We start from the raw sequence: 15,479 nt of genomic DNA on the forward strand, positions 1-15,479 counted from the left end.
CCAGCAGCCTATCATGTGGAACCTTGTCAAATGCCTTGCTGAAATCCACAAACAAACAGCTCTGCCCTCATCATCCTTTTTGGTCACATCTTCAAAAAACTCAGATTGGTGAGAAACAATCTTCCATGTACTAAATTGCGCTGACTATCCCTAATCAGGCCTTATCCATATAAATGCCTGAATATCTTATCCCTCAGATTACTCTCGAGTAACTTTCCGACCACAGATGTTAGACGACTCACTAGCCTATGGTTCCTAGGCTTTTCCCCGCAGCCCTTTTTAAATAGAGGCACAACATTTGCCACACTCCAGTCTTCCAGCACCTCACCCGTATTTAATGATGACTGACAAATCTCAGCTAGTGCACCTGCAAGTTCCTCTCTAGCTTCCAAGTGTACTCGGATATATCGGATCAGGCCAGGGAGATTTGTATACATTCATACGCGTTAGGACTTTCAGCACTTCCTCGACAGCGATACTGACTGCCCTCAAGACACTTTCATTGTTTGCCCTAAATTCCTTGGTCCTCATGTCTTTCTCCACAGAAAAAGAGGAGAAATACTCTTTGAGGACCTTGCCCATCTCCTGTGGCTTCACAAAGAATTGACTGCTTTGATTCCTGAGGGCCCTCATTCTCTCTCTGGTTACCCATTTTTTCTTAATGTACATAAAATTTCTTGGGGATTATCCTTAATATTATCTGCCAAAGCTACCTCCTGCCTCCCTTTTGCCCTTCGGATTTCCTCAGCTCCAACGTGCACACTTGATCCCAGCTGCCTATACCTGCTCCATGCCTCCTCCTTATTCTTGACCAGTACCTCAATTTCTCTCATCATCCAAGTTTTATTACGCCCACCTGCCTTGCCCTTCACTCTAACAGGAATATGAAGGTCTTGGACTCTTGTGAGAACACTTTAAAAAATGTTCCACTTTCCAGACGTTCCTTCAATTGGAGTGAGTTCCAGTCTAAAATCTTCATATTTGGCTTTGGCGCAATAAGACTTGTAATTATCGAGTCTGGCCTGTATCTGTCCATAACAATGTTAAACCAAATAGAACAGTGGTCACTGGTCTCAAAAAGCTCATCCACGATTACTTCATCCACTTGCCCCATACAATTTCCTAGACCAGATCAAGCGTTACACTCTCTTGTATAGGGCCCGCTACATATTGCCTGAGAAAACATTCCTGAACACATCCAGCCCCATATAAACCATTTGAACAATGACAATACCTTCTTCAAATCACAGTGAGAAATTAGCATTATTTTCCAAGTTTTTAATCATCTTTCACTGAATAAAATCACATAAATTACTTTGTTTCATTTCTTGAGAAAATGTTTAAGCAAACTGTTGCTCTGTCAAAAGTGAATTCAAAAGTCAACGTATAATTCTTCATCTGGATACCTAGCAAACCTTCTTTCGTTGGTACTTGCTAATGAGATGAGAAAGATAGGATAGGGTAACTGCAAAGAAAGATTACCCACCTATGGGACCATTCCAAGGAATGTCAGACAACGCCAAGGCTGCAGAAGCTATCAAATAGAATGGAATACATTGAGAATAGTAAATACAGTACATATTAGAACAATTACATAAATGGCATTTTTGAAATAAAGATTATGAGCCAGTCTTCATGAATATAATTTTTAATCATTTGTATTTCCAAATTTCTAGAGCCAATTTAAAGCACAACAGCAGACGCATGAAAAATTCAGATTATGTCCCTAAGAACTGTGAAAAGCAAGGTGATTATAACCTTGCTATTATAAACATGTTTAGAGGGATTATGTTTGGCATCCAATTAGTAAAACCTGGGGTATGGGTAGTGCGCGAAAGTGAAAGAGGTTTATTAGTTTAGTTTAGTCTATTGTCACGTGTGCAGAGATACAGTGAAAAGTTTTTTAATACAAACTAGTCTGAAGAAGGGATCTGACCCAAAAAGTCACCTATCCATGTTGTCCAGAGATGTTGTGACCCATTGACTTACTCCAGCACTTTATGTCCTTTTTTGTAAACTAGCTCTTGCTTTTCTATTCACATGCACCTACGTGGGGCATTTTACCACAACTTTAAATAATATTGGATGTAATGTATTCCATCCAATATCAGTACCATCAAACTAAACTTCAGTTTGAAACTAATAAAATGCATGAATGTGTTCACTGTACTTTTTTGAAAAAAACCATGAATAAAGATTTATCTTAAAACCCTAAAGAAGGGTAAATGCTTTTTTGTGTCTTGTTGGCAAGCAAACAAAAACCTTACAAAAATCATATTTAACTGTGCTTAAATTATACCTTTGCTGAGAATTTGCCATTTTCCGTCAGTGAGAATTAGAACCTCACCTATTTTACATGGAATTGTAGATCAAAAGTTTTAAGACTTCAAAATAAATAGCTAATTTAAATGCTGATACTTATTTGTAATATGAAAGTACAACGGTAAATGAGCTGCTCAATGGCAAAGATTGATAACCAGTTCATCACTATATAAACGGCAGGTGTAGCAACAACATATATTTTGTATTTCTTAAAGTATTCATTTGCTACCTTTGCTTGGGGGAAAAAAAATTGATCCTTCATCTCTCTCAGACTTTTCCTCTTTTTAAAATCTTTAATTTTAAGTTCACATTCCTTTATCACAATCTCTGAGATTATTATATCTTCCCTTTAATATATTGGTATTATCTTGCAAATTCAATTTAAACTGGTTGGTGTATGTAATTAGAACATTGCTGTTTTAAACTCTGGGACTCCAGGATGAATCGCCTCCAAAAGTGCGGATTGTGGTCAATTATTTACATTTTGCAACTGATTTGTCCGATGGATTCATGCTACTTTCGATGCTCTCTGCAACCATAGCTTATTTCATTCCAAACAACATTTTACTCTTTCTTTCTCTCCTTACCTACATTAGAAGGTAGTAAATTATAGACTACATAAGAATCTTGGCTGATAGTCCAGTACTGAAGGAGTGATACACTGGAATTAATAATCATTCAGATTATGCTTTAAACAAAAGCCCCAACTTCTTTCCAAAATGGTCATTAAAGATCCCATGAAGCATTTCAATCTGATTGGCCAGATTTGATGCCCTGACTAATACCAATTTCTCAATCAAGATTAATTTTTTAATAAAAAAAAAAGGAATTCAAGAATGGGAGTACATCATTTAACCCCACAAGCACTATCAGCCATGCAACGAGATTTTGACTGATCGATGAATTAATAACACATATCTTTTCCTTCAAAGCAATCCATAAATTTGGTTTTCAAAACACAATCAATATCAGATTTAATGTTATCAGGTTATCAACTGATTTGCACTGCAATCAAAAGTAATTGTAATTGAGTTTGTTGATTGTAAAAGATTCCAAAAAGTACTACACAAACAATTTTTCTTCCGTATTGCCTTGTCTAAACAGCTGCCTTTAAGTGACTTCCAGATTTTGATCACTATATTAACCTACACCGAGGTGTTGCCATTTGTAAATTTGCAGCAAATGTTTAATATGCAATACATTTTACAGTGTGATTTGGAGTTCAATTTACATAGAAGCTTGTTCGTCAGATTTCCATTAAGGAAAAATTCAAAATTGCTCTGTAATATCAAGGTTTTGTGTAGACGGCAGTGTGTTGTTACCTGCCATTAGGTATGGTACATTCTCTTGGAGCAGTTTTGCCACTAGTATCAAGTATGTACGTCCAGCAAAATAACACTGGATGGTGCGGCAGGAATCCCCACCACAGATTCACCACCATCTGACTAAATAAATTCCTCCTCATCTTCTTTCTAAAGGTACATCCTTTTATTCTGAGGCTATGACCTTTGGTCCTAGACGCTCCCACTAGTGGAAACATCCTTTTTTACATCCACTCTATCCAGGCCTTTCATTATTCGAGCAATTTTCTATTTTATGGTGTTCAGTTCAATTCAAAGGTTCTCCAGTAATAAAATGACTCTTTCCGTCTGCAATTATCAACAAGTGGCACATTACTGTGATGCAATGGGACGATGTAAATTTGGAAATGTAGCCCATATGAAATACAACAGGAAAGTATGTACTCTCGGGTCAAGTGAGCAATCACTCCTCAACTGTGATGCTCAAGGTTTCCACAAATGAACAGTTCTTACCTCCATTGATTGCAAGAATGTCAGGATCATTGATGCCATCGACTGCAAGGAGATTGCAAATAATCTTACACAAAGAAAGGAAACAAAAACTTTTAGTCCAAAAGCCCTCAGGCTCTGCGTACAATTGTGATATGATTTTCTGGTCAGGCAAAAGGAGGAATGGGCTAGCTGTAGGGAGCTAGGATCAAGTGCATCACAGGAAGAGTTTAAGGGACTGGCGAGGTTTAGAAGGATATTAAGAGGGCAAAATGCCGACGAGTTAGCTCTGGCAGATAAGATTAAGGAGAATCAAAAGATATTTTGCAAGTACGTTAAGGGAAAGAGGGTAACTGGAGAGTTTATAGGGCTTTTTATAAAACAAAGCCGTAATCTATGCGAGGAGCTGCAGGAGATGGATAAGGTGTTCAATGAGTATTTCTCTTCTGCCCTTACTGTGAAGAAAGGTATGAAGACTGGGGAACTTGGAAAGGTTAGTGGAGATGTCTTGTGGACAGTCCATATTATGGTTGAGGGGGTGCTGGATGTCCCAAGACATATGAAGGTAGATAAATCCCCTGAGCCCGATCAGATATATCCAGGGACACTGTTGGAAGCTCGAGAAATTTCAGGAGCCTGACGGAGATACACAAATCATTGTTCAACATGGGTGAGATGAGGTGACTGGAGGGTGACTACAATATGCCATTATTTCAGAAAGGTTCAAGGAAAAGCCTGGGAATTATAGATCAGTGAGCCTAACATCTTTGGTAGGTAAATTACTCGAGAGAATTCTGAGGGAAAAGATATATGTATTGGATAGATCGAGGTCGATTAAAAATAGTCAACATGGTTTTGTACATGGGAGAACGTGTCTCACAAATTTGATTGAGCATTTTTTTTTGAAGATGTTAGCAAGAAGGTTGATGAAGGCAAAGTCATAGACATTGTCTATGTGGACTTCAGTAAAGCATTTTATAAGGTTCCGCACTGTAGGCTGCTCTGGAAAGTTAGATCATATGGCAACCAGGGAGTGTTAGCTGCCCGCATACAAAATTGGCTCCATGGATGGAAGCAGAGGATGGTGGTGGAAGGTTGTTTTTGGACTGGAGGCCTAGGACTTGTGATGTGCCTCAGGGATCGGTGTTGGGCCCATTGCTATTTGTGGTTTATATTAATGATTTAGATGAGAATGTGCATGCCATGATTAGTTAGTTTGCAAATGACATTAACGTAGGTGGCATTGTACACAGTGAAGATAGTTATCATACATTAAAGCAGGATCTTGATCAGCTGGGCATGGGCTGAAGAATGGTTAATGAGGGTGTTGGGAATTAACTGCCACAGTTGGGGCTGGTAAAATAACAACATTTTAAAGACACTTGCACAGGTACATGGATAGGAAAGGTTTAGAGGAATATGGATAAAATGCAGTCAAACGGGACTTGCTTCTGTGCGGATCTTGGTTGGCATGGACGAGTTGGGCCAAAGAGCCCGTTTCCATGCTGTATGACTATGTGTTCATGCAAGTTCAAATAGATTGTAAAGAATTTCAGCTGTGCTTTTTGAAAAGTTTCATCATCAAAAAGATCTGAGCAACCATGTTTAATTGTCATTTTTTAATATGAAAATAAGTGCAGATTAAGAATATTTCTTCCACTGTTCAGTAACAAGCAAAATTTAATGATGAATATGACAAAGACTGTTTATGACCATCTACATTTTTAGGGCCTATTGAGTTGAGCAGGAAAGAGGGAGCGAGACAGCCCACCTTTTTGTCAGGCATCCGGCAGGAATGGATTCTGTGTGGGCTGGAGGTATAATTTTTGTTTAGTTGTTGAACCAACATTAAATTCCTTGACAGAATGCAGACAGTTCTTCTGTTCAATGGCGCTGACAAGATTGAAAAGGGTTTTTGGAACAAATGGGGTCACATGCATCACTTTCTGAAATGAATGCTGCATGCATTACAATTGTCAGAATCTGCTGATTCTATTGGGAATATGTTTCTCATTCAGGTACAATAATGATGGCATTCAGGGTTGGGTTAATGTGGGGACTTTGTCCTAAAAAGAGAAAAAAACATTTTGTTTGCAAGTAGCTTTTCTGTCATTGTTTTATCGATTTGAATGGTTTTATGGCAGAATTTACAAACAATGTGCAGGGTTAATCATGGCCTCTTTTTTTGATAAACTAAAAGTAAAAATCCGTTATATTATTGGGATACATAGATAATTAACATCTTCATATTTAAAAATAAGAATGTAATGGTAATCGCCAGGTTAAAAACAAGCATGCTACAAATTCTGCAATGCACTGACAAATGTTAGCTTTGAAAAGTTGGTTGCATAACTAATACTAAAACAATAACAGTAAAGAATGTGTCAAGCTATACGAGTGGCAAATGTAATATGTTACAGTTAGTTTGCAATTAACAAATGGGCTTAATTTCATAGAAAATTTTGACCATTTTCCGATGAAGCATTTATTCCTTGGTCAAACATATCAAAACTGTTTGAATATTTCCCGCACTTTGCATTATTTCAGTTTCCAGCAGATTTTTGGGGGATTTCCAGTTTTGTTGATTTTCAATTAAAATAAATATACCAATGTGTTCAATTACTTATTTAAAAAAGACACACCGAATCAGTGCATTTTATCCAGCACTTACCTGTGTATCATAAAAGTAGCCTGAAGGAAATAGTGGCCTGATTGAACGATCTGAAGAATTCAACAGAAGGTAAGTAACTGACACTTATTAAATGAAAACACCCCCTTAAAAAAAATGGTTTCCTTCCCTGAAGTAGACAATTATGGGAATCATTGGAATTAGGTCAAAGACTAAATGCTGTTGCAGAGGTGGTTGGTATTTGCTGACAGGAGGCACCCTTCAGCTAATTCGAACAGCAGTTGCTTTTCTTGTTTTCTGCCACTTTCTACAAGTGATGCTATCTCTCCCAATCTACCCCAGAATAAAGCAAGTCAATCAAATGAAGGCAACTCTTAGGTGGCCAGTAATCAAATTTTGATCCTTTTCATTTCAATCACTCAATTCCATTCCTATATTATAAATTGATATGATTGCATTGATAAAGGTACCCATCCAAACCAGCATTTCAGAAATTTGTTTATGTTTAATAAATGCAATTTAGTAACATTATGTAATATTGATAAATATTTTTCTTAGAAAATTAGACATTAAAATGTAGCAGAAAATAAATTTCTAAAATATTAATCCATTCAGTCAACAATTTCAAGGAACAAAAATATTGTTACATATTTATTGTAGAAACATTCTTGGAAAAATATTGCAGTATTCAACTTGCTCTGCATTACATAATCTTACCAATTACTCTGCTGGTTAAAATCTCATTATCTGTGTAGCCCAAATCTCTTCGTAAATATGTTGTAGGTATTCTTCCCGCTGCAGCAGCTTTCTGACGATAATCAACCTAATAATACAAATCTGTTATTCTACGTTATAATGTGCAATATAGACAAATTATGAATGAATTAATAAGTTTACATGGAATTATAAAATCTTAACATACTTACCACTAATGGCATAAATTGGGATGCAGTAGGCTTTGTTTTACTGACAGCTGTAACCATCACTGATGTGTCTCCCAACTTCACAGTAAGAAAAAGAAAATCAATAAATTACATTTCACATAGCTTTGTATATTTGTGAACTTAGCATGTTAATATGAACATAGAGGTTCCTTTCATGTTTCAGATCAACTTAATTTTCTCGTATACTTTTATTTCAATCACCTGATTTTTGACCATAAATATCCAGAAATGCAAAAACCTGTTGTTTCTTGGTGGGAGGGCAGCCGAGTTCCATTAGATAAATAAATATAATTTCTCTCATCAATCAGCACAGCACTGTAGTGGAAGCAGTACTGATTTAAATCTTGCAGCCCCAATCTTGTAGGCTCGCATTGCAAAATTGCGATTTGAAGCATTCCTACAGTGATAGCTGGAGTAATGATCCAATGGAAGATTTCCAAAACAACTCATTAAACCTCTAATTGTAGCCCAATGTCGCAGGCCAACCGTTATTTCTTCAGGGATTGACAATTAAACCATGACTACCTCCCTTTCCTCAAAGCTAAGGAAAAGCAATTTGTGGTAAAGATCTGTCATTTTCTAATCAAGTAATCCAACAACAATGTCAAAAATCTATTTGTAATGATTTTTCCTCAACTGGTGAATGGAGGAAGCTGCTAATTAAAATAAAATATAATAAATTATTGTATTGTATTCTTTGTGTTGTATTCAATTTATTGTCATTTTCTCAATTAGAGACAACAAAATGAATTTTCCTTACAGTCAAGTAACATAAAAATAAATAAATAATAAATAAAACACATTAAACTTAAAAAAAAAGCACAAACACAATAGTCTACAACACAACATAACACAGTGGCACCAAGTTGAGGAAGGTACCATAGTCCAGCCAGCCTCCCCTCCAATCTTCCCAGATGTTCACCCGTGGTCGGGGCATCCCGAGCACCCGCAGTCGCCGCCATGGGCGGCCCGATGCTCAGGCTCTCACGCCGGGATGATGGAACACCGACGCCGAACATCCTCAGCGGACTGGACGTCCAACTCAGCTACCTCCCACCAGAGTCCGCTGCTCTCGAGTCCACAGGCCGAGCCGGGCGGAGTCGCAGGACTACGCGATGTTAGTCAGCGCCGCCCGCGTTGGGAGCTCCGCGAACCACAGCTCCGCGATGTCGGCGCGGCAGGCCCAGCAATCCGGAGCTCCAAACGGCGATCCCCGGTAAGGCATCACCCCCCCCCCCCCCCCCGATGTTTTCATTGCTTCGCCGCTGCTGGAGCTCTGGTCGGTCCCGGCAGGTAAGGCTGCGCCAATCCAGTAGGTAGGCCGCTGGGGGGGGGGGGGGGGGGGGCAAGGATGGGACTCGAATAATAGTCGCATCCTCTCCAGGAAGTGACTGAAGGACGGTATCCCCTTTACCGTACCCTCTTCCCCCACATAAAGACATTAAAAAAAACAACAAAAAAAAACACACTTCAACATAACAAAAAAAACAAAAAGATACCGGACTGAAGGTGGAGGCAGCTAGCACTACAAATACAATTGTGGAACAGTGTAAGGAGTCTGCAATAATTTAATAATCAACCTCATTTAAATGTGAAAAGTCGCTATAGGTGCAAAATACTTTAAAAAAAGTTATATTTCCTTTTCTCATTCCACATCCATATTTTGAACTGTTCAACAGGAAAAAGTATTTTCCAAAATGCACACTAGCTTTCTGATATAAGAATGCTAAAGTCACCATTATAACTATTAAATATTCACTTTAAACCACAAGTGTTTGTATCATACTAAAATTTCAAGAGTTTCCAACTATGTCTTAAACTACACAAACATTTTGAATGAAGTTACCTGCACCATAGCACATCCATCTGCAAACCGAGCAAGCTTCCCTGTGGAAATTTCAAGCTTCCTGCAATAATGTAAAAATTCATAAAACAGTGCATTATTTTCAGCATATTACAAATTGCTTAAGGAGGTTAATCCTATTATTGAATAAAGTTCTCACTCACAATCACTGTACAAACATGTGGAGATATTAAATGTATATTAAATAATCTAGCATGAAGTAAATTGATGTAAAAGTCCAACACAAAAGTCGATTTCTAAAATCCCAAGACTAGTTTTCTTTCGATTCCTTGACAAAAATAAAGTTTTACTCCTTGTGAAAAAGGGTGCCAGAAAACAGCTACATGAACAAAGAACTGTTTAAGCGAGTCGAAATATGATTGGCTTGCCAACTATATGCTGCCTGTCCCGTTGAGTTACTCCAGCATTTTGTGTCTATCTTGTGTCTAGATTTTACTGCTGACATGATTTGAAATGCTCTTGACCAAAGATCCTATCGCGGATAGGATTTGCAAAATGGATATCGAACTGTTAACTAGAATATATTCTTCTTGGGTTCAATGTGGCAAGATTCCAGCTGATGTCAAGCAGCAGACGGAACATCATACCCTGGTCTCACAAATTCTCGTCCAACAGTACGAGCTGCACATAAGCTATAAGCCAGGGAGGATTCGTAATCAACAATAGTAATAGCTTTAGAACACAAAGTGTTGAAGTAACTCAGTGGGTCAGGCAGAACTTTTGGAAGATGCTTTTTAGGTGCTTTTTTTGGGTCGTGAAGCTGTTTCAGATCGATCTGAAACATTGCTTGCCCATATCTTCCATAGATGCTCCCTGACCTGCTGAGTTACTCTAGACTTTGTGTTCTATGCAAGATTCCAGCATATGCAGTTTGTTGTGTCAATAGTATTAGGCTTTGTTTGTATTGGTGTGGTTTGATTAGAGAAAAAGATATGTTGAAAACAAATTACATCCAACTGGTTTTACACTTTTTTGATGAAGTAATAGAGAAAGTGGTGAGGAAAATATGGTTATTGTGGTATACATGGCCTTCCAAATTAAGCTTGTGGGTTCCTGGACTTTATAAATAGAGGCACCTAGTACAACAGCAAGAAAGGCATGATGAGCCCTTCATAAAGCAATGGTTTGACCATAACTGAAGAAGTGCGTTCAGTTTTAGATGCTACAATTGGGAAAAATGCAAACACTTTCGAAGCAATATGTAAGAGATTTGTCAAAAATGATTCGACCATTCATAGTCTGTAGATTTGTAGATAAACGAGAGATGGTGGGATTGTCCACCCTGGATCAGAGATAGCTGTAGATCTTATTACAGTAAATAAAATCACCAAGAAGAATCAAGGAACTGCAGATGCTGAAATCTTGCGTGGAACACAAAGGTCTGGAGTCACTCAACGGGTAGGTAGCATCTCGGGAAGGCATGGGTTGGCAATGTTTTGGGTCCCATCCCGAAACATCACTTATCCATGTCCTTCAGAGATACTACCTGACTTGTTGAGTTACTTGCTTCCATCTTCTCGGGTAGTATATTCCAAACTCTGGTTGAAATTATATTGAGTTTAGTTTATTGTCACGCTTGCCGAGGTACAGTAAAAAAGCTTTTGCTGCATGCTAACCAGTCAGCGGGAAGACAATACATAATTAAAATCAAGCCAGCTACAGCGTACAGGTACATGATAACGTGAATAATGTTTACTGCAAGATAAAGTCCAGTAACATTTGATCAAAGACAGTCCAAGGGTCTCTGATGAGGTAGACAGTAGCTCTGGACTGCTCTCTAATTGTTGGTAGGATGATTCAGTTGCCTGATAACAGCTGTGAAGAAACTGCACCTGAATCTGGTGGTGTGCATTTTCATACTTCTTTACCTTTTACCCGATGGGAGAAGGTAGAAAACGGAGTGGCTGGTTGCGACTCGTCCATAATTACACTGGTGGCCTTGCCAAGGCAGAGTGAGATGCAAATGGCATCGATGGAAGGGAGGTTGGTTTGGGTGATGGTCTTGGTTGCGTCCACAATTCTCTACAATTTCTTGCGGTCTTGGATGCTGTTCCCAAATCATGCTGTGATGCATCCCAATAAAATGCATTCCTCAGATCCCTTTACCAACTATGCTGACTGGTTTTAGATATCTCTTTAATGGGGAAAATGTTCTCACTATCCATTCTTTCTATGAGCTATCAGGTTCCCCCTCAGCCTCCAGCACTCCAAGGAAAACAGCCTTTCCAGTTTCTCCTCATAACTGAAACATACCATCCCATGCAACATGCTGATAAATCCTCTCTGTAAAACTTCCGGTTCAATCATATCCTTCGTACATTGTAGCAACCAAAACTGCACACAATGCATGATTTCCCAAATAAATTAGAGTGATTAAAGCTCTAAATTAGAGCTGCATGTTGCTATTGCCTACACTCTAGTAGTCCACACTATTCTCCACAGGTTCAGAGTTTGCGTTTCTACTTGATGCACACACAAGAACGTAATAGGCGAGCTGTATTGTCCAGTATGCTTTATAGTTTGAGGAGCATCCTCCCCTGCAAGACCACCTCCCATGAATCCAACCACGCCCAAGATGGAGCCAGACGTCCTGATGAGTTTGTTAATCCTATTGGCGTCCGCGACCTTCGCCCTGCTGCCCCAGCACACGGCAGCGAAGAACATGGCACTGGCTACCACCGATTAGTAGACCATTTGCAGCATCTTACTCCAGACGTTGAAGGAGCGGAGCCTTCTCAAAAAGTATAGCAGGCTCTGTCCCTTCTTGCACAGGGCAGCATTCCTGGACCAGTCCAGTTTACTGTTTGGGTATTTGGATGCACTCCAAGGTATTTGTACTCCCTGATAAACTGCACATTCACACCATTGATGGAGTCAGAGGACAAGGGTGTTCCTCTCCTCCTAAAGTCCTTTAACTCCTTAGACTTGTCGTTGTTGAACTTCAGGTGATTCAGTCTACACGACGCAACAAAGTCGTTGACTACACCTCTGTATTCAGCTTTTCTCCCTGCACTGATGCAGCCCACAATTGCAGAGGTATCTGAAAACTTATATCTTGTCCGAGGTGTAGATAGTGAGCAGGAAGGGAGAGAGAGGACAGTCCCCTGTGGGGCCCATGTGCTGCTCACTACCATGCCCGAGACACAGTTCTGTAGCCTGACATAGTGTGGCCGTTCAGTCAGGTAGTTGTTGATCCAAGATGCCAATGAAGCATCCACCAGCATCTTCGTCAGTTTGCTCCTTAGCAGTGCAGGCTGGATGGTGTTAAAAGCACTGGAGAAGTAAAAAAACATGACTCTCACAATGCTTCCCTGCTTTATCCAGGTGAGCATAGGAACGATGGAGCAGGTGCATAATGGAGTCCTCAACCCCCATCTTTGTTTGTTATGCGAACTGCAGCGGGTCCAGGTAGGGCTTAACCAGTGGTCACAGGTGAGTGAGCTGCAGCCTCTCCAGGGACTTCATGTGTGAAGTCAGCACCATCGGTCTGTTGTCCTCTTTGGTACAGGAACCAGGCAGGATGTCTTCCACATCACAGGAACTCTCTCTCGGCTCAGGTTGATGATATGTTGGAGTACTCCGCACAATTGGTTGGCACACACCTCGAGTACCCTCGGGCTGACATCATCGGGACCCATGACTTTGCCTGGGTGGTAACTCATCCTCCCTCACCCACACCCTCACTTACTCACAATCACCCTTCCCCCACCCCCACCATTCACTTCCTCACACACCCACCCATCCTCCCTCACTCACACCCACTCACTTTCTCATACCCACCCACAACCTTCTGAACCTTCTGAGTTTTGTAGTCAGCAGGGCAGTACTCTGCATTGCGCTAACTTGGACAATTTAACTTTTTTTTTTTTTAAACAAGCCAATTAATCAGCCAATTAACCTACAGACCTGTACGTCTTTGGAGTGTGGGAGGAAACCGAAGATCTCGGAGAAAACCCATGCAGATCACGGAGAGAACGGACAATCTCCATGCAGACAGCACCCGTAGTCGGGATCGAACCCGGGTCTCTACCGTTGCGCCACCGTGACAGAACCACCCACTCACCCCCCTCCCTCACACCCACTCACCCCCGTTCCTCACACCCTCCATCACTCACTTTCTCACACCCACCCACTCACTTTCTTACATCCAACCTCCCTCACTCACTCCCACCTTACTCACTCACATCCACCCTCCCCCACTCACTTTCTCACACCCACCCACTCACCCCCCCCCCTTCCTCACACCCACTCATTCCCCCCTCACACCTACTCACTTTCTTACACCCAACCTCCCTCCCTCCTCCCTCCCTCCCTCACTCACTCCCACCCACCTCTCTCACTCACTCACTCCCACCCCCTCACTCACTCCCACCCTCACTCACTCGCATCCTCTCACCTGCTGCCCAGATCCACGGCCACTCGGCCCCTCTCGGCCAGGCTGGCCCAAGCCTGCTGATGATTTCGCCGCGTGCCCGGGCTCGCTGGCAACGGGCGGCCGAGCGCGGGCGCTCTCCATGGCGACGAGCGCCAGATTCCACGAGCTACCAACCGCCTCACCGACCCGACACCGCCGGGACAGGGGGCCGCCATGACACCCACCTCGCCACAACGCCTCGTCCCATTGGCTGTTGCAGCCTCACCGCTGGGAGGGTCGGGTCGGTCATAGCGCACCCTACTGGCCAGCACTCCTGCTATTTAAAAACGTCTTTTAATCTTTTGATTCCCCATCTCATTTCATGCTTTAGTTTTCAGTGTTATTCTTTTCCCGCAACCAAAAAGTTTCCTGAAAACAAAAAAGACGAATTCGAAGTGCTTTACAAAGCGTGACACTCAGTGACAGGCTTTAAAGCGTGGGGAATGATTGGTGCTATGTTGTGTAAGAAGAAACTGCAGGTGCTGGTGGTTTACACTGAAGAGAGACACAAAATGCTGGAGTAACTCAGTGGGACAGGCATGGTGATGAGTATGCTGCAACCATGGTATTTAATGACAGCAACATCCACACTCTTCGTCAAGAGATTTCAACTGTCAAACATTGCTGATTTGGTTTTCTTTCCCTGAGGGCTTTGCTGACAAAGACTAATTAGTTGCCATCCACAATTTCTTTATGAGCTGGGCTATTACCGGGCAGTTATTACCGAACAATTTCAGTGACTGGAGGCACCTATAGGTCAGAGCAGGTAAGGATGGCAGATTTTCTAACAATTATTGTTATCATTACTATCTAGGACAATACAGCACTGGAACATGCCCTTCAATCCACCATCTGTGCACTCACCCTGTATGCAATCTAAACTAATCCCATCAGCCCACATATTGTCCATATTCCTTTACTCCCTGCAAGTTTATGTCTGTCTAAATGCCTCGCAAATACGTACTTCTACCATTACCCCTGGCTGCAAGTTCCAGGCACCGTTGTGTAAAAAAACGGTGCACATCTCCTTTAATTTTATTCTTGTCATCCTAAACCAATGTTCCGTTGAGCTTGACCTTTACACCCTGGGAAAATGACTGACTATCCTATCTTTGCTTCTCATAATTCTACACACCTCCACCAGGTTGCCCCTCAGCTTTCGGCACTCAATTGAAACAATCCAAGTTTGTCCAACCTCCTCTTGTAGCTAATACACTCCAATCCAGACAACATCCTCGTAAACCTCTTCTGAATTTTCTCCAGAGCTTCCACATCTTTCCTGTAGTGTGCCAACCAGAACTGCATTCAAAACTCCAAATGTAGCCTAACCAAGGTATCTCATAACTACAACACAACTTGCCAACTGTTTGTGAATGATCCACAACAACACACATCGTGAAAGATCAATCTATTCCATAAGCAATCAGGAACATTTAAATTGCCAGCCATTCACATCCAGCTCGGCGTGGCTTGTGGGAGCCAGCTGACCTTGCTAGTGTAAACCTGTGTAGTATCG

The 15,479-nt window shown here is 41.0% G+C and overlaps 1 protein-coding gene across 1 annotated transcript in view; it reads right to left on the bottom strand.

Moving 5' to 3' along the window:
* LOC129699786 (polyribonucleotide nucleotidyltransferase 1, mitochondrial-like) overlaps positions 1-14,173 on the bottom strand; it is a 40,389-nt gene extending 26,216 nt beyond the window's left edge. The window contains exons 1-7 of the mRNA XM_055639873.1: positions 13,946-14,173; positions 9,532-9,592; positions 7,668-7,742; positions 7,459-7,564; positions 6,784-6,833; positions 4,137-4,200; positions 1,487-1,534 (exon numbers count right to left, since the gene is read on the bottom strand). Of these exons, the coding sequence (XP_055495848.1) occupies positions 1,487-1,534; positions 4,137-4,200; positions 6,784-6,833; positions 7,459-7,564; positions 7,668-7,742; positions 9,532-9,592; positions 13,946-14,139 (598 nt within the window). The 5' untranslated portion in view covers positions 14,140-14,173. The remainder of the gene's footprint in view (positions 1-1,486; positions 1,535-4,136; positions 4,201-6,783; positions 6,834-7,458; positions 7,565-7,667; positions 7,743-9,531; positions 9,593-13,945) is intronic.
* Between the last annotated feature and the right edge of the window lie 1,306 nt (positions 14,174-15,479).

Source organism: Leucoraja erinacea, chromosome 8 (genome assembly GCF_028641065.1).
Source record: "Leucoraja erinacea ecotype New England chromosome 8, Leri_hhj_1, whole genome shotgun sequence".
NCBI classification, from domain to species: Eukaryota; Metazoa; Chordata; class Chondrichthyes; order Rajiformes; family Rajidae; genus Leucoraja; species Leucoraja erinaceus.